Source organism: Chiloscyllium punctatum, chromosome 1, assembly GCF_047496795.1.
Source record: "Chiloscyllium punctatum isolate Juve2018m chromosome 1, sChiPun1.3, whole genome shotgun sequence".
Taxonomy (NCBI): domain Eukaryota; kingdom Metazoa; phylum Chordata; class Chondrichthyes; order Orectolobiformes; family Hemiscylliidae; genus Chiloscyllium; species Chiloscyllium punctatum.
This window is the reverse complement of record NC_092739.1, coordinates 17,243,966-17,271,328: the sequence shown is the minus strand read 5'-3', so window position 1 is coordinate 17,271,328 and position 27,363 is coordinate 17,243,966. Positions and strand designations below refer to the sequence as shown.

The 27,363-nt window shown below is 42.7% G+C and overlaps 1 protein-coding gene across 4 annotated transcripts in view; it reads right to left on the bottom strand.

The window, feature by feature from the left end:
* Positions 1-216: 216 nt before the first annotated feature.
* The window catches only part of fstl5 (follistatin-like 5), a 505,241-nt gene continuing 478,094 nt past the window's right edge, over positions 217-27,363 (bottom strand). For all 4 annotated transcript variants that reach the window (XM_072573289.1, XM_072573241.1, XM_072573184.1 and 1 more), the window contains 3 exons: positions 19,668-19,775; positions 13,830-13,954; positions 217-2,084 (listed from right to left, as the gene is read on the bottom strand). In XM_072573289.1, the coding sequence (XP_072429390.1) occupies positions 1,382-2,084; positions 13,830-13,954; positions 19,668-19,775 (936 nt within the window). In that variant the 3' untranslated portion in view covers positions 217-1,381. The remainder of the gene's footprint in view (positions 2,085-13,829; positions 13,955-19,667; positions 19,776-27,363) is intronic.

Genomic DNA, 27,363 nt, shown 5'->3' with positions numbered 1-27,363 from the left:
ATTGAACCTGGGTCCCTGGCGCTGTGATGTAACAATGCCCAATATGGAGATCCTCCAATAAAATTCCCAGTCACTGATAATACAACATGGACAGTCTTGTGTTTGCAGCTTGAGAGTTACTGTGGATCAATATCAATAATTTGAGTCCTCGAAATGTATACAAAAATATTTTCAGAAACATTTCCAATATTCCCTTACATTTTCAGAGATTCATACTGAGATGGCAAAATGTAAAATCTTTATTTGCCTCCAATGTCAAGTAGATTTCTACATTTACAACATTCAGAAATTATTACACAGAACAATCTATGTTTGACAGACAGGTGTTTGCCAGAGATGCCATATTGTTGATGACCACAACATTACTGTTAAAACAGGAGAAAATTTTAGTCACTACAAAATAAATATCCATTAGCTGTCAAAGAACAGAGATTCTTCCCACACACCATATTTTCCCAACTAAATGCTGACATTCACAGAGCCTAGCAACTGCTATATCCCATAATCATGGGTTTAAAGTCCTGTTCACAAAACATAACTTATTGAATAGGAAGACAATTCAGAGTAACTCAGGAAATCTAAAAATATTAATGGACTTTACTGGAGCACTGCATAACTTGCCCTATTTAACTACAGTTGATTGACAGAGTCCTATAACATTGTGCAAGAGGAGTTAACAATTTGATATAGGCTGGTTTAGTATCAGTACTTCTGCCGAGGAAGAGATTGGTTGCTTCTTTCTATGCATAATAAACTAATATTGAAGGCTCATTACTTTTACAACTATTATTATTATTATGAATTACTTGGACCCACTTACGGCATTAATTTTGGCATTGTAGACGCTTAGTTCTGAGCAGCTTTTCCTCATGTAACTAACAATTATGTAACCAAAATGGGTTAAACCACAATGGTTAACAATTAACCCTCTTCCTGGGAATTAATCTGTTCAAGGCACAAATAATTCTGGGAATTTGAAAGGTTAATGAGGAAAACTTTTGATTTTGGAACCCATAAGCAAAAGTCAGTCATAAAAGCAAAAATAGAAATGGACAATTGGATTTTATTACAATTCCTTGCAGCTTTTAGACTCTATGTCGCTAAACTCTTTTGTAGCTATAAAGAAAAAAAACCTTCTTGTACAAGTTAAGGTAACATTTGCAACCTCTTGGGTAACAGCACTAAGAAATTAGGAAATTCCAATTAATGTCATTAGCGTGTTATATCAGTTGAAAGTTCCTGGTCTTCATAACTGCAAATTTGTTTTACATTTAATTTTGAATGTTATATAGTGTATAAAACCGAATTGTTTCCACCCAAGTTGCAGCTTAAGAGCAATGGAAAACTCTGTATCAGGAATCTTTAAAAAAGTAAGTAATCTTTATGCTTCACCAACCCAAATTATTGTGTTCCCTTTCTCCACCTCAGTGATCTCACAGTTTAATTTACTAAGCCTTCCATCCAGAATAAACAAAGATTCTTTTGAAGGTGTCATGAGATACTGGCCAAACAGGTCACTGGCCACAATCACTCGGTTTTTACTGTTCCATGGCCACTCTTCTGTCTTCATGGGTTCTTTTAGGTTCTTCACCATCTTCACTTTCCCTGTGGAGAGCTCCACAACGAGCACATTGGTTTGCACACTGGAGCTGGCGAAGATATTGTACCGATTGGCTTCAGTGAAGGAAGGCTGAAAAGTGGCATCCGAAATATGCAGGTTGGTGCGTATCTCAAAGGATTCTCGGATTTCCCCTTGGATGGTGATGTACTGAACTCTCATGAGACCCCTTTGACCATCTATACTGACCAAGTAATGTCCGTCTGGAGAAATATATGGAATGCCTGATATATCACCATTGTAGCCTATCACAGAATCAGTGACACTGTCAACTATGATTTGTGGTTCAGTTGCTCCTCTAATGCCTGCACTGCAATGAACAAAATAATATCCACCAAGATGAGTGTAGGCGAGTGACTGTGGGACACAATTATAGTCTTTCAAACTGATGGTCTTCACATATGTCATTGTTTCAAGATCAATTTTGTGAAGGGCTGGTTCACCTTTGTGAAGAATAAATCCAAACCTATAAATAAAGGTACATAAAGTAGCATTGATTATGTGCCATTCTTCCAAGTTGAATAAATATTAGATGTAACTACTTAAAGCAGAAAAATAACAAAGGTATAGACTAGCACATCAGGAAAATGTTATCCACATGTGCGTAATGATTGAAACATGTAAAGCATTACCTCCCTAGCCACAGATGTTGTACATGGTAAAAGGTCAATGATGGACCATGTTAAAATAATTAAGAAATAAAATCCTCAGATTGTGGTTTGCAATTGAGGGCATCCTTAAATTTCAAACACCACAGTCCACAATGTCCAGGTCTCGCTCACAGAAAACTAACTTCCTGGTGATGAGACTAAAAGAGCTTCGCTTTGCAACCTATTGAAAATCTAGCTCTTTGAGGGAATACTGCAACAATTCTGAAGTATGATCAGGTGGCCTCTGGTTCCATCCAGGATACACTTAAGGAGTGAAAAACCTCTTCTTCCCCAGGCCTGCTTCATTTATCTTTAGACAAGCCAATCAAGTCAATTCTGAACTATTCTTTTGTCAATAACTTGTGCAGTGCACGGTTCTCTCCAACTGTGTTTACATTATATATGTGAGATAGAATGACAGAGGCAGTGATGTTGTATTAGACTTTTGGGGTGAACATGCAAATCCTTTTTATTGAAACTTGTGAAAAGCATGCTGCTGATCATTCAAATTGTCCATTGATTCAGGCGTTAAGAAACAGATGCTACTTCATTTTCAAAAACACACAAATCCTGGGAAGGGAATGAGCTGCAATAACAATGAAAATAAGAAAAAGAAATTATGTTCAATTATTCAGCCTGATATGCTTTATTAAGAAATATTCCATAGGGTGAAAGGATGATTACAAGGCAGAACGAGGCAAATTGGCTTGTCCCACCTCTCCTTCCTGTAACGCTGCAATTGTTATTTCTCTGTAATTATCTAATTACCTTTACAAAGTGACTCCTGAATTTGCCTTCATCAGATTCTCAACAACAAATTGGGAGCTGCAACAGTCAGATTTATGCTGCCAGATATTTGACTTGTAAGCTGTGGAGCTCCAAGCAAGTTCTAACATTTGCAAGGCTCCCTTAAATCACACTGCTTGTTAAACAGCGGACGTGGCCTAAATCTTGTAGGCCTGAATCCTTACGGAGATCTAGATAAAACTATACAAGACAGACCACAGCTGGAAAACTGTGAACAGTTTTGGTCCTCTGATCTAAGGAAAGATATTCCGGCTCTGGAGGCAGTCCGGAGAAGGTTCACGTACTTTCCCCTATCACAGGTTGGTTCCAGGTACAAGGGATTTTCGTATGCAGAGAGGTTGATTTGGTCGGGCCTAATTTAGAAGAATAAGAGGACAACTTACTGAAACATATAAGGTTCTTTGAGGACTTGACATGGTTGATGGGGCAAGAGTCTGGGAAGTATCCTTAATCCCTAAGTCACCCATTTACAAAACAGATGAAAGGACCCTCTGATTATCTTATATGTCTGAATTAAGTCACCCCTCGACCTTCTTCTCTCTAACGAAAACAGCCTCAACCCCTCAGCCTTTCCTCGTAAGACCTTCCCTCTATACCAGGCAATATCCTGGTACCACAGAGACCTGTACAATTTACTAAGGTTGTCAGGACTGAGACAGCCACATTTCTAATCATGAAGGGAATCAAGGATTATAAGTCTATCAGATCTTAAAGGATGACCACCTGGCCACTTCCTTAAGTATTTTTGAGCCCTGGGGATTTATCAGCCTTTAATCCTATCTCATGAGGTTTATGTCTGTGTTCCCCAACATTTTTGGGATTTTATTTGTGTCCTCATTTGTGAAGACAGAACAAATGTATGTATTGAATTGGTCTTCCATCTCCTTGTTCCTTATAATAACTTGCCATTTCTGACTGGAAGGGACCTACATTTGACTTAATTAACCTCTTCTGCTTTTACAATCAGTTTGTTTGGTTTCTGCAAGCTGACTCTACTTACTGCCTACATAATCCTCTGTTGCAGAAATCCAAATGCCTCTGCTGCTTTCTTTTTGCCTATTTGTATGCCCTTTTGGCAGGAAGAACAGAGGAACTGAATACTATTCAAATGGAGAAAGAAAGCTACAATTCAGGGATTTAGGAGTGCTTGTGCATGAATTACAAAACGTAGCATCCAACAGTCATCATGGCTTCCTCAAGGGCACATCATGTCTGACAAGTTTAACTGAGTGCTTTGATGATGTGGCACAGTCAATAGATGAGAGCACAGCTGTGGATGTTCTCTATCTGGACTTTCACAGAGCGTTTGATACATAGAGTCATAGAGATGGACAGCATGGAAACAGACCCTTCGGTCCAACTCGTCCATGTTCACCAGTTATCCTACTTTATCTAGTCCCATTTGTCAGCAGTTGGCCCATATCCCTCTAAACCCTTCTGATTCATATACCCATCCAGATGCCTTTTAAATGTTGCAATTGTACCAGCCTCCACCACTTCCTCTGGCAGTTCATTCTATACACGTACCACCCTCTGTGTGAAAAAGTTGCCCCTTAGATCCCTTTTATATCTTTCCCCTCTCACCCTGAATCTATTCCCTCTAGCTCTGGACTCCCCCACCCCAGGGAAAAAAAAATCTTGTCTGTTTATCCTATCCATAGAACATAGAACATTACAGTGCAGAACAGGCCCTTCGGCCCTTGATGTTGTGCTGACCTGTGGAACCAATCTGAAGGCCATCTAACCTACACTATTCCATTTTCATCCATATGTTTATCCAATGACCAATTAAATGCCCTTAAAATTGGTGAGTCTACTACTGTTGTAAGCAGTGCGTTCCACGCACCAACTACTCTGAGTAAAGAAACTACCTCTGACATCTGTCCTATATCTATCACCCCTCAATTTAAAGCTATGTCCCCTCATGCTAGCCATCACCATCCGAGAAAAAGGTTCACCCTATCCAACCCTCTGATTATCCTGTATGTCTGAATTAAGTCACCTCTCAACCTTCGTCTCTCTAACGAAAACAGCCTCAATCCCTCATCATTTCCTTGTAAGACCTTCCCTACATACCAGGCAACATCCTGCTGAATCTCCTCTGCAGTTTTCCCAAAGCTTCCACATCCTTTCTATAATGCGGTGACCAGAACTGAATGCAATACAGTTCTCTTCCCCCCACTCCTGAATCATCCTTCTTCCCACTAGTTCTATGTGGGTGTTGTCTGCGGAAACAGACTTTTAGAAGGCTTTCCTCATTGGCTCAGTGCCATGCAAAACTAGCATTCAGGTCCAATTTGCCCTGTTTTGTGGTGTCAGCACAATCAAATCTAAGTTACTGAAGACTCCTTTGGAAGACTCCTGTGAAAGTTTCCTGTGAACTGTATCCCTAGGCACCTGGCAAATGCAGTTGGGTGTTCTCGCTTTCCCTGCTTCCAGTTATTTAATCCCTCCAGGGGGTCTCTCCTACCATATCCTACAGCAGCTGGGACTGCCGTTTCTATGGCCTGTAGCTCCCCCTTCCCATTTTCTAAAGATTGGGTAAGGCAGAATCGATCCAGGACTCAGGAACATCAACATTAATGTTACCTCCTCAACATTGTTGAGTCTACGGAGGACACTCTAGTGTTTGGTGCTGTGAAAAACATACTGGGGTGAATTGTACACTCATGGATTTGTTTTGCTATCACTGCCAATTGTAAAGAGGGTCGGGTTATTGTTCTGGTCGTCCTGACAGGTTGTGGTCAGTAGGTTGATGGGGGGCACAGTAACGGGGGGGTGGGGGGGGGGGCACCAAAGGTCCAACTGTCTCCAGAAAAGGAGGTGCCAATCCTCAATCATTGTCACTCTCAGCATGTCAATGGGCTCGTATTTCCACTTCCTCCCAGCCTATCCTATAATTGCTGTCCCCACCTAATTCGATTGTCCCGTTCACATCATTCCCCTTTAAGCAGGAAGTTGGGACTTTAATTTTTCAGGTTCGTGCTGGCATTTCAAATGGTCCATAGTGCAGGCTCTGTTTCCTTGCCTGCTTGGTGTAGGGCTCTGAGCACAAATTGGAGGGCTTTGCTGTCCTCAATCAGCTTGTCCACAGCTTTTTGGGTTGCATCCCAGTCACTGACAGTAAGCTGCACCTCCTGGTACACTCTATCACTCAGGGTCTGAGACTGTCCCGAATGTACAATATTCACTTAGTTCTTGATATTCTCACCTTCAGCATTTCAGAGCAGCCTACTCACCTTCCAGCTCTCAGCACGGCCTAGATTAGATTAGATTGCCTACAACGTGGAAACAGGGCCTTCAGCCCAACAAGTCCACACCGACCCTCCAAAGAGTAACCCACCCAGATGTATTTCCTTCTGACTAACGCACTATGGGCAATTCAGCATGGCCAGTTCACCTGACCTGCACATCTTTATATTGTGGGAGGAAACTGGAGCATCCGGAGGAAACCCACGTGGATGCGGGGAGAATGCGCAAACTCCACACAGTCAGTCGCCTGAGGCTGGAATTGAAACCGGGTCGCTGGCGCTGTGGGGCAGCAGTGCTAACTACTGAACCACCATGCCGGCCTACTCACCATCTAACTCTCGGGACAGCCTACTCACCTTCCAGCTCTCGGGACAGCCTACCCACCTTCCAGGACTCGGGACGGCCTACCCACCTTCCAGCACTCGGGACGGCCAACCCACCTTCCAGCACTCGGAACGGCCTACCCACCTTCCAGCACTCGGGACAGCCTACCCACCTTCCAGCACTCGGGATGGCCTACTCACCTTCCAGATCTCGGGACGGCCTACTCACCTTCCAGCTTGTGGGACAGCCTACCCACCTCCTGGTTTTTGGGGTGATGGGTTTTGGGATGATCTATGAATCATCTGGCTTTTGGAACAACCTACTCACTTTCTGGCTCCTGATAAGGACTCCCAGACTCAAGGATACGCAAGAGAAAATGCAAGTGAAGCAACCAACCATCAAAAATGCTGAGTCCATTTCCAATACAGATCTACTCCTAAAGTCAGTGCCTGCACCCAAAGGCAGAGTCCACACCTGAAGGTAGCAAGTACACACCTTGCAGCACACATGCAGGTGTTCAGTCTCCACAGAGGTCTGATTCACCCACAGAAGCCCAGAACCGCCCAGAAAGACACAGCCCATTTGCAAAAATGCAGCTGACTCACAGGGACTCAGTCCAAACAAAAAAGGTGAAATCTCATGCAAACATAAAGTGAAACTCTAAAGACTGTGGTGCAAGGACCGAACCCTGCCACAAAACCATCACTGACATTGTTTCAAAAAATAAAAGAGAAACACACAGGCTGCAACTAGCCAGTTAAATAAAAAAAGCAGCTCATTCATGAGAACTAAAATCTAGCAGTATCCGTTGGCTGTGTGGCCAGCCAACATCCTCCACACACAGCTCCTTAACTTGCCACCACAAGAGGTGTAAAACCTCCCCCCTCACCTCCATCCAAGGCCCCAAAGGATCTTTTTACATCAGGCCGACATCTTTCTGCACATGCGCCCACCTCACCTGCTGTGCCCATTGCTCTCGATATGGTCTCCTCTATATCGGAGAGACAGGACACCAGCTCACAGAGCGTTTCAGGGAACATCTCTGGGACACACGCACCAGACAACCCCATCATCCTTTGGTTGGCCATTTCAACACCCCCTCCCACTCCTGCAAGGAACCCTTCAACCACAGGGATCAACATCAACTTCACTCGTTTCCAAATCTCCCCTCCTTCTACCCCATCCCAGATCCAAACCTCCAACACGGCACTGCCCTCTTGATGTGTCCTACTCAACCATCTTCCTACTCACCTATCCGCTCCACCCTCTGCACTGACCTATCACAATTACCCCACCTGCATCCACCTATCACCTTTCCAGCTACCTTCACCCAGCCCTACCCTCCACCCCTCCATTTATCTCTTATCCCCCTTCCTGCTCCACATTCCTGATCATGGACTGATGCCTGTAATGTTGACTCTGCTGCTCCTTGGATGCCAGCACCATCCTTTTCAACTCTGACTTGCCAACATCTGCAGTCCTCCCTTTCTCTTCGGTGAACACTGAGCAAGGAAGGTAAAGGAAAAGTAAGATTCTTCCATCTTTCTTAGTGTAACGGGGTGGACTTGGTAGTTGGGTCAGTAGCTGCTCCTCCTGCCAGGTGTGGGAGAAATGGGGTTAATCGAGCATTCCCAATGATAACGTTTGCAGGAAATGTGACTGGCTGCAGCTCCTTGCAGACCACGTTGTTCAGTTGGAGTGGCAGTTGGGCACACTGGGGAGCATATGGGGACAGAGGATGTGATAGACTCTAGTTACAGGAAGGTGGTCACACCATAGATTCAGTCAGGTAGATGAGTGACCACCAAGAAAGGATACTGCAGGAGTCTCTCATGGTTATTTCCTTGTCTAACAAGTATGCCGGTTTAGGTATTGTTGAGGGTCCCTAACCTCTTAGGGGAGTATAACAGCAGCAGCCTGGCCTGTGGCAGCACAACCAGGTCTGCTGTAGTGCAGAGTTGGGCAAGATCCAAGCAAGAAATAGTGGTCACGGGCTCGCTAGTTAGGGGCACCGACAGGCATTTCTGTGGCCATGTTTGAGACTCTAGGATGGCGTGTTGCCCCCCCCCCCCCCCCCCCCCCCCCCTGGTGTCAGGGTCAAGGAAGTCTCTGAACGGTTGCAAGAAATTCATAAGGGAGAGGGTGAACAGCCAGAGGTGGTGGTGCACATTGACACCAAGAGGGATGAGGTCCTGTGGAGTGAGTACAGGGAATGAGAAAAGAGGCTGAGGAGTAAGAACTCAAGGGTAGTAATCTCAGGGTGACCGCCAGTGCCATGTGCCAGCCAGGCAAGGAATAGAAAGGTAGAACAGATGAATGCAGGGATGACCTGTACAAGAGGACGGGTTGCCGCTAAACCGGAAGGGAACCAATATCTTTGCAGGGCGATTCACTAGTGCTACTGGGGAAGGTTTAAACTAGAGAGGCAGGGGTCTCAGAACCAGAGCAGCAGGTCAGCAATAGGGGGATTGAGGGGAACATAGATGCTAGGACCAGTAAATCATAAAGAAAAGATAGGCAGAGACAGGTAAATGAACATGATGGTATCAATGAACTGAAGTGTGTTTACTGCAAGGTAAGGCAGATCAGCTTAGAACCTGGATCGGTCCATGGAACTATGATGTAAAAACAATGACTGCAGATGCTGGAAAGCAAATACTGGATTAGTGGTGCTGGAAGAGCACAGCAGTTCAGGCAGCATCCAACGAGCAGCGAAATCGACATTTCGGGCAAAAGCCCTTCATCAGGAATGTTCCAGCACCACTAATCCATGGAACTATGATGTTGTGGCCATGACAGAGACTTGATGAGAGAGGCGCAAGACTGGCTGCTCAATGTTCCTAGGTTTCATTGTTTCAAATGAGATAGAGAGGAAAGTAAAAGAGATGGAGGAGCTGCACTACAAATCAGGAAGAATGTTCCATTTGCATTCAGAGAGGACATACTGGAGGAGTCATCCATTGAGACAAGATGGGCAGAACTCAAAAGTAAGATGGGTGCAGTCACTCTGATAGGTTCCCCAGCAGCCACCAAGAGGTTGAAGACCAGGTATGTCAGCAGATTATAGAAAAGTGCAATATAGAGAGTTGACATAGTGGTGACTTTAACTTCCCCAATATTGACTGGGATTCCTTTACAGCAAAAGGCTTATGGGGGCAAAATTTGTTATGTGCATCCAAGGGGATTTCTTGAAACAGTTAACTAAAGGCGGGACAATAGTGAACCTTGTATTGGCTGATGAGTCTGGACAGTTGAGTGACGTTTCAGTGGGCGATCATTTTGGAAAGAGTGACCACAATTCCTTACATTTTAAGCTATCTATGAATAAGGATATGTCAGGACTTTGTGGGAAGGTACTAAATTGGGAGAGGGCAAATTGTGTCAGTATTAGGCAGGAGCTAGGGAATGTTAATTTGGAGGAGCTGTATTCAGGCAAGTCCACATTTGGCATGTGGGAGTTGTTTAAAGATCCGCTGATGAGAGTTCAGGACTGGCATGTTCCAGTAAGGAGGAAGGACAAGGATGGCAAGATAAGGGACCCTTGGATAATGAGGGAGGTTGTGAATTTAGCCAAAAGGGAAAAAGAAGCATATTACAGTGTAACGTTTAGGAAGCTAAAATCGGTCAGGGTCCGTGAAGAATATAAGGAAAGTAGTCAAGCAAGAATTTACGAGGGCAAGAAATGAGTCATGAAATGACCTTTGGCAATTGGGTTAAAGAGACTTGCAAGATATTCTACAGGTAAATTAAAAACAAGAGGATAATGAGGGAGAAGGTAGGACCACTCAAGGATAAAGGAGGGAACTTGTGCTTAGAGACAGAGGAGATGGATGAAAGCCTTTGAATCAGTATTCACCCAGGAGAAGGGTGTGGAGGATAACGAGATTTGTGTAGAGCAAGCTAATATATGCTACAGCATGTTGAGATCAACAAAGAAGAGGTGTTGGGTTTCTTGAAGAGCCAAGTGGAAAAGTCCCCAGAGCCCGATAGTATGTAATGCAGGTTATTGAGATAGGCAAGAGAGGAGACTGCTTGGGCCTTGACCAAAACATTTGTATACTCGCTAGCCACTGAAGAGGTCCCAGAGGACTGGCAATTAGCTATTGTTGTTCCTCCATTCAAGAAGGGACGTAGGGATAATCCAGGAAACTCGAGACCAGTGAATCTCACATTGTGGTTGGAAAGCTATTGAGAGAATTCTTGGCATGACCTAATGAGGGACAGTCAGCATGGCTTCGTGCAGGGCAGATCAGGTCTTCCTAACTTGATTGAATTTTTCGAGTCGGTGATGAAGATGATTGACGATGAGTAGAGCAGTGGACGTTATTTACACAGATCTTAGAAAGGCTTTCAACAAGCTCCCAGAAGATTAGGATCCACTGTGACTTGACTGTGTGGATTCAGAATTGGCTTTCCCATAGAAGACAATGGAGGAGTGGTGGATGAGTGTTTTTCAGGCTGTATGACAGTGACTACTGGTATTCTAAAGGTATCCATTCTGAACCTCTGCTGTTTGTGGTATACGTAAATAATTTAGATGAAAATATGTATGGCTAGGGTAGTAAGCTTGCAGATAATACAAAGATCAGCGGAATTATGGATAGTGTAGAAGGTTGTCAAAATCTGCGACAGGATATGGATCAGTTGCAGATATGGGCGGAGAAACAGCAGGTGGAGTTTAATCCAGGCAAAGGTGAGGTGCTGAACTTTGGAAGATTAAATGTTAAGGAAAGGTATACAGTTAATGGCAGGACCCTGAACAGCACTAATGTGCACAAGAAGCTTGGGGTTCAAGATCATAGCTTCCCCTGAAGGTGGCCACACCAAGTAGCTCATTGAGAGTGTGGTGCTGGAAAAACACAGCAGGTCAAGCAGCATCCGAGGAACAGGAGAATCGACATTTCGGGCATAAGTCCTTCATCAGAATGATTCCTGGTGAAGGGCTTATGCCCGAAACGTCAATTCTCCTGCTCCTCGGACGCTGCTTGACCTGCTGTGCCTTTTCAGCACCACACTCAACTTTGAGCTCCAGCATCTGCAGTCCTCACTTACACCACGTAGATAGGATGGTAAAGAAGTTACAGAGGAACCTTGATTATCCGGCATTCGATTATCCGAATTTCGGATTATCCGAACAAGATCACAAGGTCCTGATACTTGGCTAAACTCTGTTATCTGGCATACAATTATCCAAAAAAAATACTCACCACCTGTGTCTTTTAGATAATTGAGGTTCCTCTGTAAATGGCATGCGTGCCTTTATTGGTCAGGGAATTGAGTACAAAAGTCAGGATGTCATGTTGCAGCTTTATAAGACTTTGGTTAGCCCACATTTAGAGTATTGTGTTCAATTCTGGTCGCCACATTACAGGAAGGATGTGGAGGCTTTGGAGAGGGTCCACAAGAGGTTTACTAGGGTGCTGCCTGGATTAGAGGGCATGAGCTGTAAGGAGAGGCTGGAAAAACTCAAGTTGTTTTCTCTTGATTGGCAGAGGCTGAGGGGAGACTTGATAGAAGACTGTGAAATTATGAGATAGAGTTGATGGTCAGAAGCTTTTTCCCCACAGTTGAAATGCCTAATACTAGAGGACATGTCTTTCAGGTAAGAAGGTGAAAATTGAAAGATGTGAGGGGCAAAGTTTTTACAAGACAGTGGTAGGAGTCTGGAATGCATTGCCAAGTGTGATGGAGGAGGCAGATATGATAATGGCATTAAAAAAACTTTTAGATAAATACACAAATATGTAAGGAATGGAAGGAAATGGACCGAGGAATAGTTTCATTTGTCGTTGTGTTTGTTACAACATTGTGGACTAAAGGGCCTGTTCCTGTGCTTAGATCTGTGTTCTATTGCTGGCTTGAAAGACCCTCCTGGAGGCAATTGAAGAACTCCACGCTCTAAATACCTTAATGTTTGAGAAGCTGAAATCCTCTACTATGACTACCCTATTACTTTTAAACTTGTCTAAAATTTGCCTACGTATCTGCTTTCTCTTGTCGTCAGACCAATGGGGGAGCTCGCATGCACTTCTCTCAACCCTTTTGTTGGAGGTGGTCACTGTGTGGCCCAATTGAAGGTTCCTAGTCACCGAACAGCCTCTGTGAACAACGTCTCAGGCATGAATTAGTTCAGTATATGAGGAGTCATAGATCGCACTAAACATTGAGCAGTCATCAGCAAACATCCCCAAATTTGAGCTTATGATACAGGGGAGGTTATTCATGAGGTAGCTGAAAAAGGTTGGACTTGCTTCATTACCTGAGGAGCCTGCCCAGACATTCTCTGAAACTAAGATGTTAGATACCTTCATGTTTTTGCTCAATATAACCCCTAACATGGGGGATGCCTACTGATTTGAGTAGGTTCAGGGCTCATTGATGCCCATGCTCAGTGAAATGATCCATTGCTGCTCACTCTCACCTTTGCTCTTGAGTTCAGTACATTTGTCCATATATGGACCAGGGTTATGTTGAGGTCTGGAGCTAAGTGGGCCTGGTGGAAGCAGAACTGAGCACCAGTAAGCAGCGTATTGCTATCACTTTACTGAAGATGAGATGTGACTATAAAATTGTTATAAAGCTATTTTTCGTGGCTGGTACCTCAAGGCAACTTTATACTAATTGCAATTGATATGTAAAATTAAACATTGCCATGGTAACGAGATACCAGAGTTAATTGAATGATCTCACACCACCTGGTTCACTCAAAAGTAGTCCCTGTCAAAGAATCGCTGCTACAATACTGTCGGTCCAAGTGTGATCTACTTCAGCAAGAATAACCACTGGGAGCAAAGTACCACTGAAATTTTCCTGTCACCACCTATTTTAACTTGTAAAAGAGCTTCTTGACAAATTTTGGCCATTACATTTGCAAAGATCTGCAAGCCTTTCTTCACTATACTTGGTTATGCTAAATATTAATACACAAGGTGGGAGTATACCAATACAAAGGGCAGGAGTTTCAATGCGGATGTGAGATTTTATTTCACTTGGATGGCGGTGGGAATCCAAATCTCACTGCCTGTAAGTGTGATAGAGGCAGAAACACTCATAACATTTAAGAAATACTTAGATGTGGACTTGAGGCTTAAAACAGACAAGGCTATGGTTCAAGTGCTAGAAAATAGGATAGTTATTTGGGTTTTTTTTGACTGACACAGACTCGATGACACACCTACCTGATGTGATTAATGATGAGTGTAGTAGATGGAATGAAAAAATCATCTACCCTGTCAAATTGTTTTCCAACTGGTTGGGTATGAACAGTGTGATGGGCTGCACTCTCACTGGCTTGATTAATTACCTGCAGAAGAAAAAAAACATTGCATGACAGAAAATTTTAACCAGTACAGATTTTTGAAGAGACCAATGGTGAAGTAAAGCTGAGGCTTTTAATAACTTTTGTGGTTCAAAAGGCCACATAATTCTTTGCCCTGATGAATGACTTTATACTTGCTCTTCAACTGAAAAAAGCAATTTGTTGCTGATTGTAAGAGGTCATGTATATTTTCCCCTATTTGATTTGCTGATCATTAGAAAGTTGTAGATTACTAGTTCAATTTCACTGCTTGATCCTTGAGATAAATTTAAAGTTATGAAATGTTAGTCATTTAAAAAGGACTTCATTTGGCATCACATAGATAATGAGACACATAGATGTCATTGTTATAGGTGAATATTGCTCTGACAAAATTTTCAATACCTTACATTATTGGCCTAAATACTTATAATGTACGATTACTTGGAAACTATTTGTGCTTAACCTTGTGTGTGTGAAGGTGCTGGTGCAGGACTGGATTAGCCAAAGTCACACGGCACCAGGTTATAGTCCAACTGGTTTATTTGAAATCACAAACATTCAGAGCACTCCTTCATCGGGTGAAGTGGAGGGAAGCGCACAGGCTCAGGATTTATATGTAGAGAGATAATGGCAAGGTAATTCCAGGTAATAAAGTGTGTCAAAAGATAAGACAAATAGCGTGGCAGGCTGAATAACAGTCTTTGCAGGTGATCAAAAGTGTCGGACGGTGTGAGTAAAGTGTCAACAGTTGAACATCAAATGACGGGATGCCCTATAATCCAATTTCTTAAGGCAGAGAGATAGTTACAAAAAAACACAAAAATAAGGTTGTGCGAGAGACAAACCAAATAGCTGCAATATCACAAGATATAGGATTCGCATGACGAGGGGCTAAACCAAGTAACAAGTAATCCAACCTGCACAAACTAACAAAGTTAAAAATCACACAACACCAGGCTATACTCCAACAGGTTTATTTGGAAGCACTAGCTTTCAGAGCGCTGCATCTTCATCAGGTGGTTGTGGAGCATAAGATTGTAAGATATAGAATTTAAAAGAAGTTCTTTTAAAATAAATTCTGGGACTTACATGTTAATGAACCGAAACCTGCAACCCATTCGAAAAGATGAAAGACTCAACAACAATCCAGGTTTGTTCAATATATCATTTCAGTTGTAATCCTTTGCCATAAATGCTGTGCCCTACAATCTTATGGTCCACAACCACCTGATGAAGGAGCAGATCTCAGAAAGCTAGTGTTTCCAAATAAACCTGTTGGACTATAACCTGGTGTTGTGTGATTTTTAACTTTGTACAACCCAGCCCAATACCGGCTCTTCCACATAAAACTAACTAAGGTAGAGAGGTAATAACAAGTTACCAAGGTGATTATGTCAAAGCAACAGTAAGGAAGATTTTATGTGACATGAACCCAAGATCATGGTTGAGGCCATCCTCATGGGTATGCAACTTGGCTCTCAGTTTCTTTTTGGCAATTGTGCATCGTTGTGTATCTTGAAGGCTGCCTGGAGAATGCTTACTCAAAGACTGGAGTCTGAATATCCTTGACTGCTGAAGTGTTCCCCACCTGGGAGGGAACATTCCTGCCTATTGAATAGGTCAGTTCACCTATTGCCATAGTGTCTGCATGGTCTCACCGATATATGCCTTCGGAGATTCCTTTCCTGTAAGGTATGAGGTAGACAGCATTGACCTAGCCAAATGAATACGTACCACGTGTGATGGTGGTATCAATGCTGATAATCTAACATGCCTTACAGAGGTTGCCAGGGGCAATGTTGTGTGATGCTGTGGTTGCTGCTCTCTTGAAGGCTTGGTAGGTTGCTGTGAATGATGGTCCACGGATAACCTCATAATTCACTTCTTCAGCTTCAACCTTAAACATGCTCAAGCAGCTATCCCCTATGGACAAGCCCTGCATACACACAGGATCTGCTGAGATGAAGAGGAACAGGATGGATACCTCCTCATGCACTCAAGGGAATGGGATACGATGATCAACTCATCGATTGCCAGTTCTGACATGCCACAGCGAAAACCGCTGTGACCTCCTCATAAGACAGATGTGGGACACGGCTGTTAGATTCCCCTTCACCATCCAGTACTTCCCCGGAGTGGAGAAACTACACCTTGTTTCTTGCAATCTTCAATATGTCATCAATGATGCTGAACATCTCACCAAGGCCATCCCTACGCCTTCACTTCTTGCCTTCAAACAACTGCCTAATCTGAGACATACTATCATTCACAGCTATCTAAACACTGTCAAGTGTAAAATTGTTTACTTGGGGGATTCCTGGGCTCTTGGAAACAATCCAGATATTTAAATATATTTCTAAGCACTTGACAACAAACAGAGGTTCTCGAACTTTTAGGAACACATTAAAAGTTAGATTGCTTCAAAGGTCCATAAATCTCTCAAACAAACCTCAGACCTGTTAATCCTAACAAGTCTGAACTAATAACATAATGACTGTGTCATAGAATCAAAGAGTCCTACAGCATGCAGACATGCCCTTTGACCCAAACTGGTCCACGCCGACCAAAATGTCCATCCACACTGACCTCATTTCCCTGCAGTTGGCCCACATCCTTTCCTATCCATATATTTGTCCAAATTCCTTTTAAATGCTGTTAATGTCCCAGCCTCAACCACTTCTGCTGACAGCTCATTCTGTATGCGTAACACCCTCTGTGTAAAAAAACTTGCCCCTCAGGTTCCCTTTTATTCTTTCCCCTCTCACATTAAACTGATGTCCTCTCGTCCATGATTCCCCAAACCTGGGAAAAAGGCGGAGTGCATTCACCCTATCCATGCCTTTCATGATCTTATACACTTCTATAAGGTCCCTCCTCAGTCTCCTCTGCTCTAAAGAAAAAGTCTTAGCCTCTCCAAACTCTCCCTATAACTCAGACTCTTGAGTCCTGGCAACATCCTTCTAATTTCTATTCTGCACTTTTCAAGTTTAATAACATCCTTCCTATAGCACGGTGACCAAAACTGAACACGATGCTCCAAGTGCGGCCTCACCAATGTGTTGTACAACTGCACCATAACTTCCCAACTTCCATACTCATTGCCCTGACTGATGGAGGCCAGTGTGCCAAAAGCCGCCTTCACTGCCCTCTCTACCTGTGGTGCCACTTACAGAGAACTGTGAACCTGAACTCCAAGGTCCCTCTGTTCCCCTACACTCCTTAAGGCCCTACAATTCACCATGAAGCTCTTACATTGATTTGATTTCCACACTTATCTATTTAAAGTCTGTGAGAAGATTTGTAGCTCGGGTGCTCGTTGTTGTGGTTCTGTTTGCCGAGCTGGGAATTTGTGTTGCAGACGTTTCGTCCCCTGTCTAGGTGACATTCTCAGTGCTTGGGAACCTCCTGTGAAGCGCTTCTGTGATGTTTCCTCCAGCATTTATAGTGATTTGTACCTGCCGCGTCCGGTTGTCAGTTCCAGCTGTCCGCTGCAGTGGCCGGTATATTGGGTCCAGGTCGATGTGCTTATTGATTGAATCTGTGGATGAGTGCCATACCACTAGGAATTCCCTGGCTGTTCTCTGTTTGGCTTGTCCTATAATGGTAGTGTTGTCCCAGTCGAATTCATGTTGCTTGTCATCTGTGTGTGTGACTACTAAGGATAGCTGGTCGTGTCATTTCGTGGCTAGTTGGTGTTCATGTATACGGATCGTTAGCTGTCTTCCTGTTTGTCCTACATAGTGTTTTGTGCGGTCCTTGCATGGGATTTTGTACACTACACTACATTGGTTTTGCTCATGCTGGGTATCGGGTCCTTTGTCCTGGTGAGTTGTTGTCTGAGAGTGGCTGTTGGTTTGTGTGCTGTTATGAGTCCTAGTGGTCGCAGTAGTCTGGCTGTCAGTTCGGAAATGCTCCTGATGTATGGTAGTGTGGCTAGTCCTTTGGGTTGCGGCATGTCCTCGTTCCATTGTCTTTCCCTTTGGCATCTGTTGATGAAATTGCGAGGGTATCCGTTTTTGGTGAATACCTTGTATAGGTGTTCCTCTTCCTCTTTTTGCAGTTCTGGTGCACTGCAGTGTGTTGTGGCCCTTTTGAATAATGTCTATATTATCTATATTAAACTCCATTTTCCATTACTCAGTCCACTTTCACAGATAATCAAGGTCCTGTTTCCGTTTTCTGATAACTGTGCTCACTGTCCATGATACTGCCTATTTTAGTGTCATCTGCAAACTTACTAATCATGTTTTGATTATACTCATCCAAATCATTGATAAGAGATAACAAACAGCAATGAGCCCAGGACCAACTCCTGAGGCACTCCACTGATCACAGGCCTCTCGTCCAACAAGCATTCTTCCACTATTACCATCTGCTCCCTACCATCAAGCAAACTGTTTGTGCAATTTGCCAGCTCCTCCTGGATTCCATGTGATCTAACCTTCCAGAGCAACTACCATGTGGAGCCTTATCAGTGGCCTTACTGAAATACATATAGACTATGTTTACCACCCTGCCCTCATCAACCTTCCTGGTCACTTTATCAAAGGACTCTGACATTTTTGTGAGGCATGATCTCCCACACATAAAGCCATGCTGACTACTCCTAACCAAAACCTGTCTTTCCAAATGCATGTATATCATATCTCAGAACTTTCTCAAGTGCCTTACTTACCACAGATGTTAAGCTTACTGGTCTAAAGATCCCAGGTTTTTCTTTGCAGTCCTTCTTGAATAATGGCACAATTATAAGCTACCCTCCTTCCTTCCCGGACCTCACCCGTGGCTAATGAAGATGCAAAAATATCAGCCCGGGCCCCTGCAATTTCTTCCCTTGCCTCTTACAATGTTCTTGGGTATTCTCTGGTCAAGATGTTAAAAAGTATTTCACTTTTAAAATGTTTCCTGTCTCCATATGGCTGGTATAAAACCTGACAGTTGCTGAACCCTTCTCAGCTTGCAAAAGATCCAAAAAGGTTTCCCAAGATGGGAGCCCGTAGTGTTAATTAACTTCTGAAAAGAAGATGGTCTGCTTGTCCTCCATTTTCTCCCTTGATCACGGGAAAATGGAGGCAACTGGAAACATTGGCAGGAATTTTAGACACTCTGTTGATTGGCCTTTCTCTTTGCTGTTCTACCTCCATGCCAACCTGATTCAGGGAAGTAAAATTTCCAGTCAAGCTGTGAATGCTATTGAATAAGCCTGGTTAAATATTTCGGGGAGTTTGATCTTTGTTCAGTCGTCAATAGCCAGTGTTAACAGTAAACTCAATAAGTTTGCTCACCTTCACTAATCAAGAGCACGTGGGCGGCACGGTGGCACAGTGGTTAGCACTGCTGCCTCACAGCGCCAGAGACCCGGGTTCAATTCCCGCCTCAGGCGACTCTCTGTGTGGAGTTTGCACATTCTCCCTGTGTCTGCGTGGGTTTCCTCCGGGTGCTCCGGTTTCCTCCCACACTCCAAAGATGTGCAGGTTAGGTGAATTGGCCATTCTAAATTACCCATAGTGTTAGATAAGGGGTAAATGTAGGGGTATGGGTGGGTTGCGCTTCGGCGGGGCGGTGTGGACTTGTTGGGCCGAAGGGCCTGTTTCCACACTGTAAGTAATCTAATCTAATTACACACAATTAGAAATGTGTGTAATCATGTATTTGTATAACTTGCAATTTTTAATGGATTTCCACCACTTCTTCTGCTGGAAGTAAAAATACTTACTTGCAATGTAGGCGAGCTTTTTTCATCATCACCCCAGCTAAGAAGCCAGACTTGATCATGTGATTTATCATAGTGTAGTTTCACTGGAACTGGATCAGTCGCTACAATCTGTAATAGAGAACGGAATCAATGTGCTGCACAAACTGAATTAATAACAAATTAAAGATCCACATTATTTTAAGAGTCAATAAAGGTTTATTAGAGAACATAATTATCTAGTCAGTGGTGGAGCACAATCACTGACTGTGATTTCAACTACCCACTTAATTCTTTATGTAGAAACCTGGAGTGAAAGAGGTGGGGCAAAGTTAGTGTTTGCTCTAGTTTAAGTCCAATAAAGGATAGACCTTCATTGGTGAAGGACACCTGCAGTGAAGAAAGACATTTTTGAGACATCATTGAAGATGCATTCAATCCTTTTGAAGGATTTTAAGGACTGTCTTCAGTTCATTGAGTTGCAGTGTTTTGAGTTGGACTTGTTACCCCTGGACAACGTAAATTCTTTCCCTATACCTTCACATACCTTCTTTACCACTCTATCTACTTTGTGTAGCCCTTTCACAGAGTTATGGAATTGAACCCGAAGATTCCCCTGCACATCAATGCTATTCAGAGTCCTGCCAATAGCTGTATCCTTTTCCTTGCCACTTGATCTCCCAAAGTGTAACACCTCAAACTTGTCCAGATGAAACTCCTTCCACCACTTCTCTGCCCTTTTCTGAAACTGGTCTAAATCCTGCTATAACCTTTGACACTCTCCTACACTGTCCATAACTCTACTCATCTTTGTATTATCTGCAAATTTACTAACCACCCAACTACATTTCTAATCAAAGTCATTTTTATATATCACAAGCAGCAAAGGTCCCAATATGGATTCCTGCAGAACACTATTCATTGGAAAAAACCCTTTCACCACTACCCACTGTTTTCTATGGGCAAGCCAATTCTGAATACAAGCAGCCAAGTCACCCAGGGCCCACACATCATTGGATGAGCCTATTATGAGGGACCTTTTTGAAACTTTACTGAAACTCATGTAAACAACATCCACTGCTGTACCCAAATTGATCATCTTCATCATCTCTTGAAAAATACAATCAAGTTAGTATGGCGATGCTGTCACTTTAACAAGGTGATTTTGTCCTTGGGATTTAGTACATAGAACAATACAGCACAGAACAGGCCCTTCGGCCCACGATGTTGTGCCGAACTTCTATCCTAGATTAAGCACCCATCCATGTACCTATCCAAATGCCGCTTAAAGGTCGCCAATGATTCGCCAAGGTCGCCAATGATTTGTTGAGAGGTCATAAAGGCAGATGGGTCTACAAAGAGCTGAGTTTAACAATGGCAGTGGACTGGTCAGTTCTCCCAGTTCAGGCTTTTTCTCGTTTGGTTTAGCTGTAGCAGTCACAAGATGTTGGAGTCCAGGAAAGATTGCAGCTTCAGCAAATGATTCCTGACTGACTTTTTCTCTGAAAACTCTTTGAATGTTGTTCCCTCCTGCATGTAAGAATTTGTGTTTCAATTTACCTTTTTGCCAAGGGGTATGTTGCTGGATTGGAACAGTTCCTGAGTTAAGTTGCTGTATCGGGTCGGTTAAGTTTTTCAATATTTATGTTACCTTAAATTCCATTTTCCTTTGCTCATGTTACAACTGTAAGGTTTACATAAATTCTGTTTTGCTTAAAGTCGAGTGGTTTGACCAGCTGCATTATACCTGGAATATCCCCTTCACAACTGCCTTTAAAGTAAGAAAACAATTCGGGTCCAGGCTACCTTCTGAAAATATTTTGAGGGATTTGACCTGATCCGTAACAGCTAGTAAGACATGATCTGGCCTGCATAAAGCTATGTTGATTATTACTAATTAGATCACGCATTTCCAAATGTCCATAAACCCTACCTCTACAAATTCTCTCCAATAGCTTTCCAACCACCAATATCAAACACACCGGTTTATAATTTCCTGGATTATTCCTATTTCCCTTCTTGAACAGAGGAATAATATGAGCTACTCATCAGTCCTTTGGGACCTTCCTCATGGCTCATAGGATACAAAGACCTTACAGCAATATGCTCTCTTGCTTCTCTCAATAATCTTGGGTAGATACCATTAGGTGCTGGGGACTTGTACCCCCAATTCTCTTCATGAGACCCAGCACCACGTATTTATTGATCTCAAAATGCCATAGCATATTAGCACGCTCCGCACTGATCTTACTGTCCTCCATGTCCTTCACCCGGGTATATACCAATGCAAAGTACTGATTTCGGATCTCACCCACATTCTCTGCCTCCAACCACAAGATCCTTGGCTTATCCTTGAGTGGGTCCTATCATCTCTCTTGCTGTATTCTTGTTTATAAACTATGTATAGAATGCCTTGGGATTCTTGTTAATCCTACTTGCCAAGGTCACTTTACGGCAGCTCCTTGCTCACCTAATTCCCTGATTGGGTTCTTTCCTACATTCTTCATATTTCTCATGGGACCTGTCCAATTACAACATCCTAAACCTTACATGATGCTCCTTTTTTTCCTTTTGACTAAATGCATAATCTCTCTCATTAAGCAAGGGCCCCTTACATTGCTATTCTTGTCTTTCCTTCTTAAATGCTTTACCTGAATTCTGATCAGTAGGTTTCTAACCAACTCCCACATGTTAAGTGTGGATTTGCCAGGTAATAGCTGCTGCTGCTTAACTCTCCCAGGGTCTTGCCTAATACTATCAGAATTTGTTTCCTCAAATTGCAAGGTTGTCACTTATCCTTATTTGTAGCTATCTTAAAACTTCAGGAGTTGTGATCACTGTTTCTAAAATGCTCTCCCATTGAAAGATCAATCACCTGGTCAGAAGCATTTGTCAAGATAAGGTTCAGCATGGCTCCTATTTGGACTATCCACACACTGTTTCAAGAAACCCTCTTGGATGCATCTCACAAATTCTGCCTTGTCTAAGCCTCTTGCTCTAAGGAATTCCTAGTCAATACTGGGGAAGTTAAAGTCACCCATTGTGACAACCCTATTGTTAATACACCCTTCCATAATCTGCCTACATACTTGTCCTTCAATATCTCAGTGGTGGTTGGGGGCCTGTAGTATAATCCCATCTGATTGCACCCTTCTTATTTTTGAGCTCCACCCATATTGTCTCAGTGTCTGTACTTGCATTTTCCAATTGCACTCCTAGTGCTGAATCTACATTCTCCATTCAAGGAGAAAAATATTCTTCCTGTGAAGTTATGTGAATTTTCAAAATATGTTGGCTCAATTTTTCATAGGTGGCAGATGTTTTGCCACTGGGGCCGAACATATCTGGCAGGTAAGGGACAAGGATTAGATTAGAATTTTTAAGAGTAGAATCTTTACAGTATAGAAACAGGCCCTTCGGCCCAACAAGTCCACACTGACCCTCCGAAGAGTAACCCACCCAGACCCATTCCCCTGCCCTACCTGTACCCCTGAATAATGCACCTAACACTATGGGGCAATTTAGCATGGCCAATTCACCTGATGTGCACATCTTTGGATTGTGGGAGGAAATCCATGCAGACACAGGGAGCACGTGCAAACTCTACACGGACAGTCGCCCAAGGCTGGAATTGAACCTGTGTCCCAGGCGCTGTGAGGCAGCAGTGCTGACCACTGAGCCACCGTGCCAGGAGAATAGAAATTGTGGGCAGGCAACATTATTGACTGCAGACCAAAGAAATACCTTCACCAGTCCAGTGGAGGCTCACCAAGGTTTACAAGACATATTGTTTTGATACACGGTGCCAAATGTACACAGAGGTTGGAACTGGTATTCCATTATCTAATTGGCTCAATTGAACTTTGTGTGGATGGCTGTCCTGCTGTTGACAAAATTACATGGTTGTGGTCAATCATGCCTCTCAGGACGTTATGCTCCAATTTGCCAGCCTTCCTGTTCCTTTGACCATACCTAAATGACGGGCAATATTCAGCCCAATATTTTGTTCTGTCATCAATTTTTAATCTTATATTAAAAATTTTACTGAGCTTTTAAAAACAAAACACAGCAACTTATGAGATGGCTTCCAGAAGTCACATGGCTGCCATTGCCAATTCATTTTTATCCAAAAATGAATCACAAAGGAAGCCACTCAGATTTTGATTTCTGCTTTGACAACGTAATGGATTTTTAAAAAAAAGGCATTGGAATTTTAAGCTGGGAAGGACCCACAAAGTCAGATTTTTGACTTTTATTTCCACACCAATGATTTGTGAAAGCAGCCACCTTCAGTTTGATTTGTACATGAAACTGTTATACACCATTTCAAAGCAGATCTCCCCAAGAGGTCTCTGAGTCAGAGATAGAGTTCTCAGTTCAAAAGAGAAATTTTGCTGAAAGAGTCCTAAGCAATCTGTAAATGCCATAATCACAGAACCAGCAAGGAAATGGAAACCTTTTCTCCCTCACCCCCTGTCTAAATTTGTTATACATACTGGGTCTACCGGCACAAGAAATCTCCAACTGTTCAACTACAAAAACAACTGCAGCTGCTGATTTCTGATTTAAAGATTTTAAATCCTTTAGAAAGAATCTACACACAATCAATAAATCAGAACTGGCAATGGACTTACTTTCACCTTTATAAATATATTTCATCAATATTTTCTCTTAGTTGTTGTATCTGTAATTCATCTGATAACTAAATTTTGACAGTATTTAAAACCAAAGATTTGCAGGCTATTTTTAGTTTGAAGTGCTTGGATAAATTAAATTAGCGTTAAATGAGTTAATTCAATGCTGCTGGTCAGTGAACAGTGAACCTGATGGTCATGAAAGAACAAAGATCAATTATTACTTATACAACCAACCTTACTTTTTTCAAATGACTACACAAGATCTTTACTGTTATAGAAATTTAACTCAATCTCTCATAAGTGGAAGGAAGGAATCAATATCCTTGAAAGATAAATAGCAGAAAATGCTCGAATATCAAAGTCAGACCGCAATTTATGTTATGTGAATGGGCCGGTGGTGGACTGGGGTGGACAAAATCAGAGGTCACACAACACCAGGTTATAGTCCGACAGGTTTATTTGAAATCAAAAGCATAGCCCCATTGTCAGGTGAAGTGAGAGAGAAACACACAGACACAGAATTTCAGGGCAGGGAGAGATGAAGGGCAGAGAAATGAAAAGACCACACAAATGGTGTGAGTGGAGTGCTGAATAATAAGGCCCTGCAGGCAATCCAAAGTGTTAGATGGTGTGAGGAAAGTGTCATCAGCTGAATGGGATGACATACAATCCAATTAAATGAAACAGAGAGATAATTACAAAAAACTAAAAATAAGGTGGTGTTGGAGATAAACTAAATGACTGGAATAATATGACAGGTATGCTGAAGGTCTAGCCAAATTCATAAGTAATTCAAACTGTACAAAATAGTCAAGATAGAGATATCATGAAATTTATCCAGGTGATGTTGTCAAAATAGGACAGTAAGGAAGATTGTACAGATATAGAAGTGTGATAAGGTCACATCTATGGTGACATGAACCCAAGATCACAGTTGAGGCTATTTTCATGGTTATGGAACTTGGCTAGCAGTTTCTGCTCGACAATTCTGCGTTGTTGTGTATTGTGAAGGCAGCCTTGGAGGACACTTGCCCTGAAGGTTGAATGGAAGGTTGAATGTCCATGACCATTGAAGTGTTCCCTGACTGGGAGGGAACATTCTTGTCTGGTGATTAATGCGCGGAGTCCATTCATCTGTTGCCATAGCGAATGCATGGTCTCGCCAACATGCCAAGCCTCAGGACATTCTTGCCTGCAGCATATGGGATAGACATTGTTGTAGTTGATATTCTCCTGAAGGCTGGGTAGTTTGCTGCAAGCAATGTCTGTTTATGTTTTGGTGGTTGTTTGAAGGTGAGAAGTGGAGGAGTAGGGATGATTTTGGCCAGATTCTCAGCATCATTAACAACATGTTGAAGGCTGCAAAGAACATGGCACAGTCTCTCCGCTCTGGGGATGTACTAGATGACAAAGGGCACTGTATCAGACATATCCTTCTGAGGAGGTAGTTGCAGTTTTTCACTGTCGCATGTTGGAACCCGCATTTGATGAGTTGAGCATCATTTCCCATTCTTATGAGGTTCCTTCAAAATTTTTAGGTGTCTATCGAGTTCTTCAGGTAAGCGTCCTACAAGGCAACCTTCAAGTTACATAACAATGCAGAACCGCCAAGAAGAAACTGACAGCCAAGCTCTGCACACATGAAGACTGTGATCTTGGGTTCATGTGTCACTACATAAATAATGGAGTAATAGAAGTTTTGGAGTAAATTATTCAAAGATTCTGTTGTTGCAAAACATTCTGAAAGATGACTGTGCTATTACAATGAAGTTAATAACTTTTTTAACATAAATGGCTTAACAACTTTGTTAGAATAGCAAACAAGGGTATTTGACCCGAATGTGTTATCAGAATTATAGAAGCATTACAATGCAGATATGGTCATTTGATCACATCATGTCTGCACATTGAGTCTCTGAACATTTTGATTTATGTTGTGGTTCTGTTTGCCGAGCTGGGAATTTGTGTTGCAGATGTTTCGTCCCCTGTCTAGGTGACATCCTCAGTGCTTGGGAGCCTCCTGTGAAGCGCTTCTGTGCTGTTTCCTCCGGCATTTAGAGTGGTTTGTCTCTGCAGCTTCCGGTTGTCAGTTCCAGCTGTCTGCTGCAGTTTCGGCATTCATGCAGGAACCGGAGTTGTTCGTATGTGGCGCACAGCTGGCGTACTTCAGCGGACAGCTGGAACTGACGACCGGAAGCGGCAGGTACAAACCACTATAAAGCCGGAGGAAACATCACAGAAGCCCTTCACAGGAAGCTCCCAAGCACTGAGGATGTCACCTAGACAGGGGACGAAACGTCTACAACACAAATTCCCAGCTCGGTGAACAGAACCACAACAACGAGCATCTGAGCTACCAATCTTCTCACAAACTTTGAACATTTTGATTTATTGCTAAATTCTGCCTTTTCCCCATAGTACATTGTCTCCATTTAAAAAAAATCTAATGCCGTCCTGAATAACTTAATTGAATTTGCCTCCACCACACATCCTGGCAACACATTCCTAACACAGACCACTTCCTGTGTAAAGAAAGCTTTTTCACCTTTTTTTACTTTTGCAAACTTTTTCAAAAGAATGCCCTGTGGATCTCAATTTAAAAAAAATAGAAACAGTTTTTCACTATTGTTATGATGCAGAGGTTGACCCCTCCCTCTGATAAAACTGAACCACCCAGACAAGCTTGCTTTGCCTCATAATCTGTTAAAAGAAGTGTGACAAGGGGGTATTACCTACCTGTCACTGTCCAATCTGTTATAAAGGAGTAGTTAAATGAAAGGAATTCCTTTATAAGCAACAAGTGACAATTTATTTATTTAACCCTAACAGTGAAAAAAATTAACAGAATTACTAACATACTGGACAATTCCTCCCTAACCACTAACTATTCCTTAACCAAACTACATTCTACTGCTATGCTGTTCCAATAAACACAAGTAATAAGAAAATCAAACTAAAACTTAGACTCTCAAAGTCCACACAGGATGTGTCTTCCGGAATGTTCCACTGCCTCTCCAGTCAGAAACACCTTTCTTCTGTTGATCCTTCTTTCACGGTTGTTCTCTATGGGAATTCTTCTATCC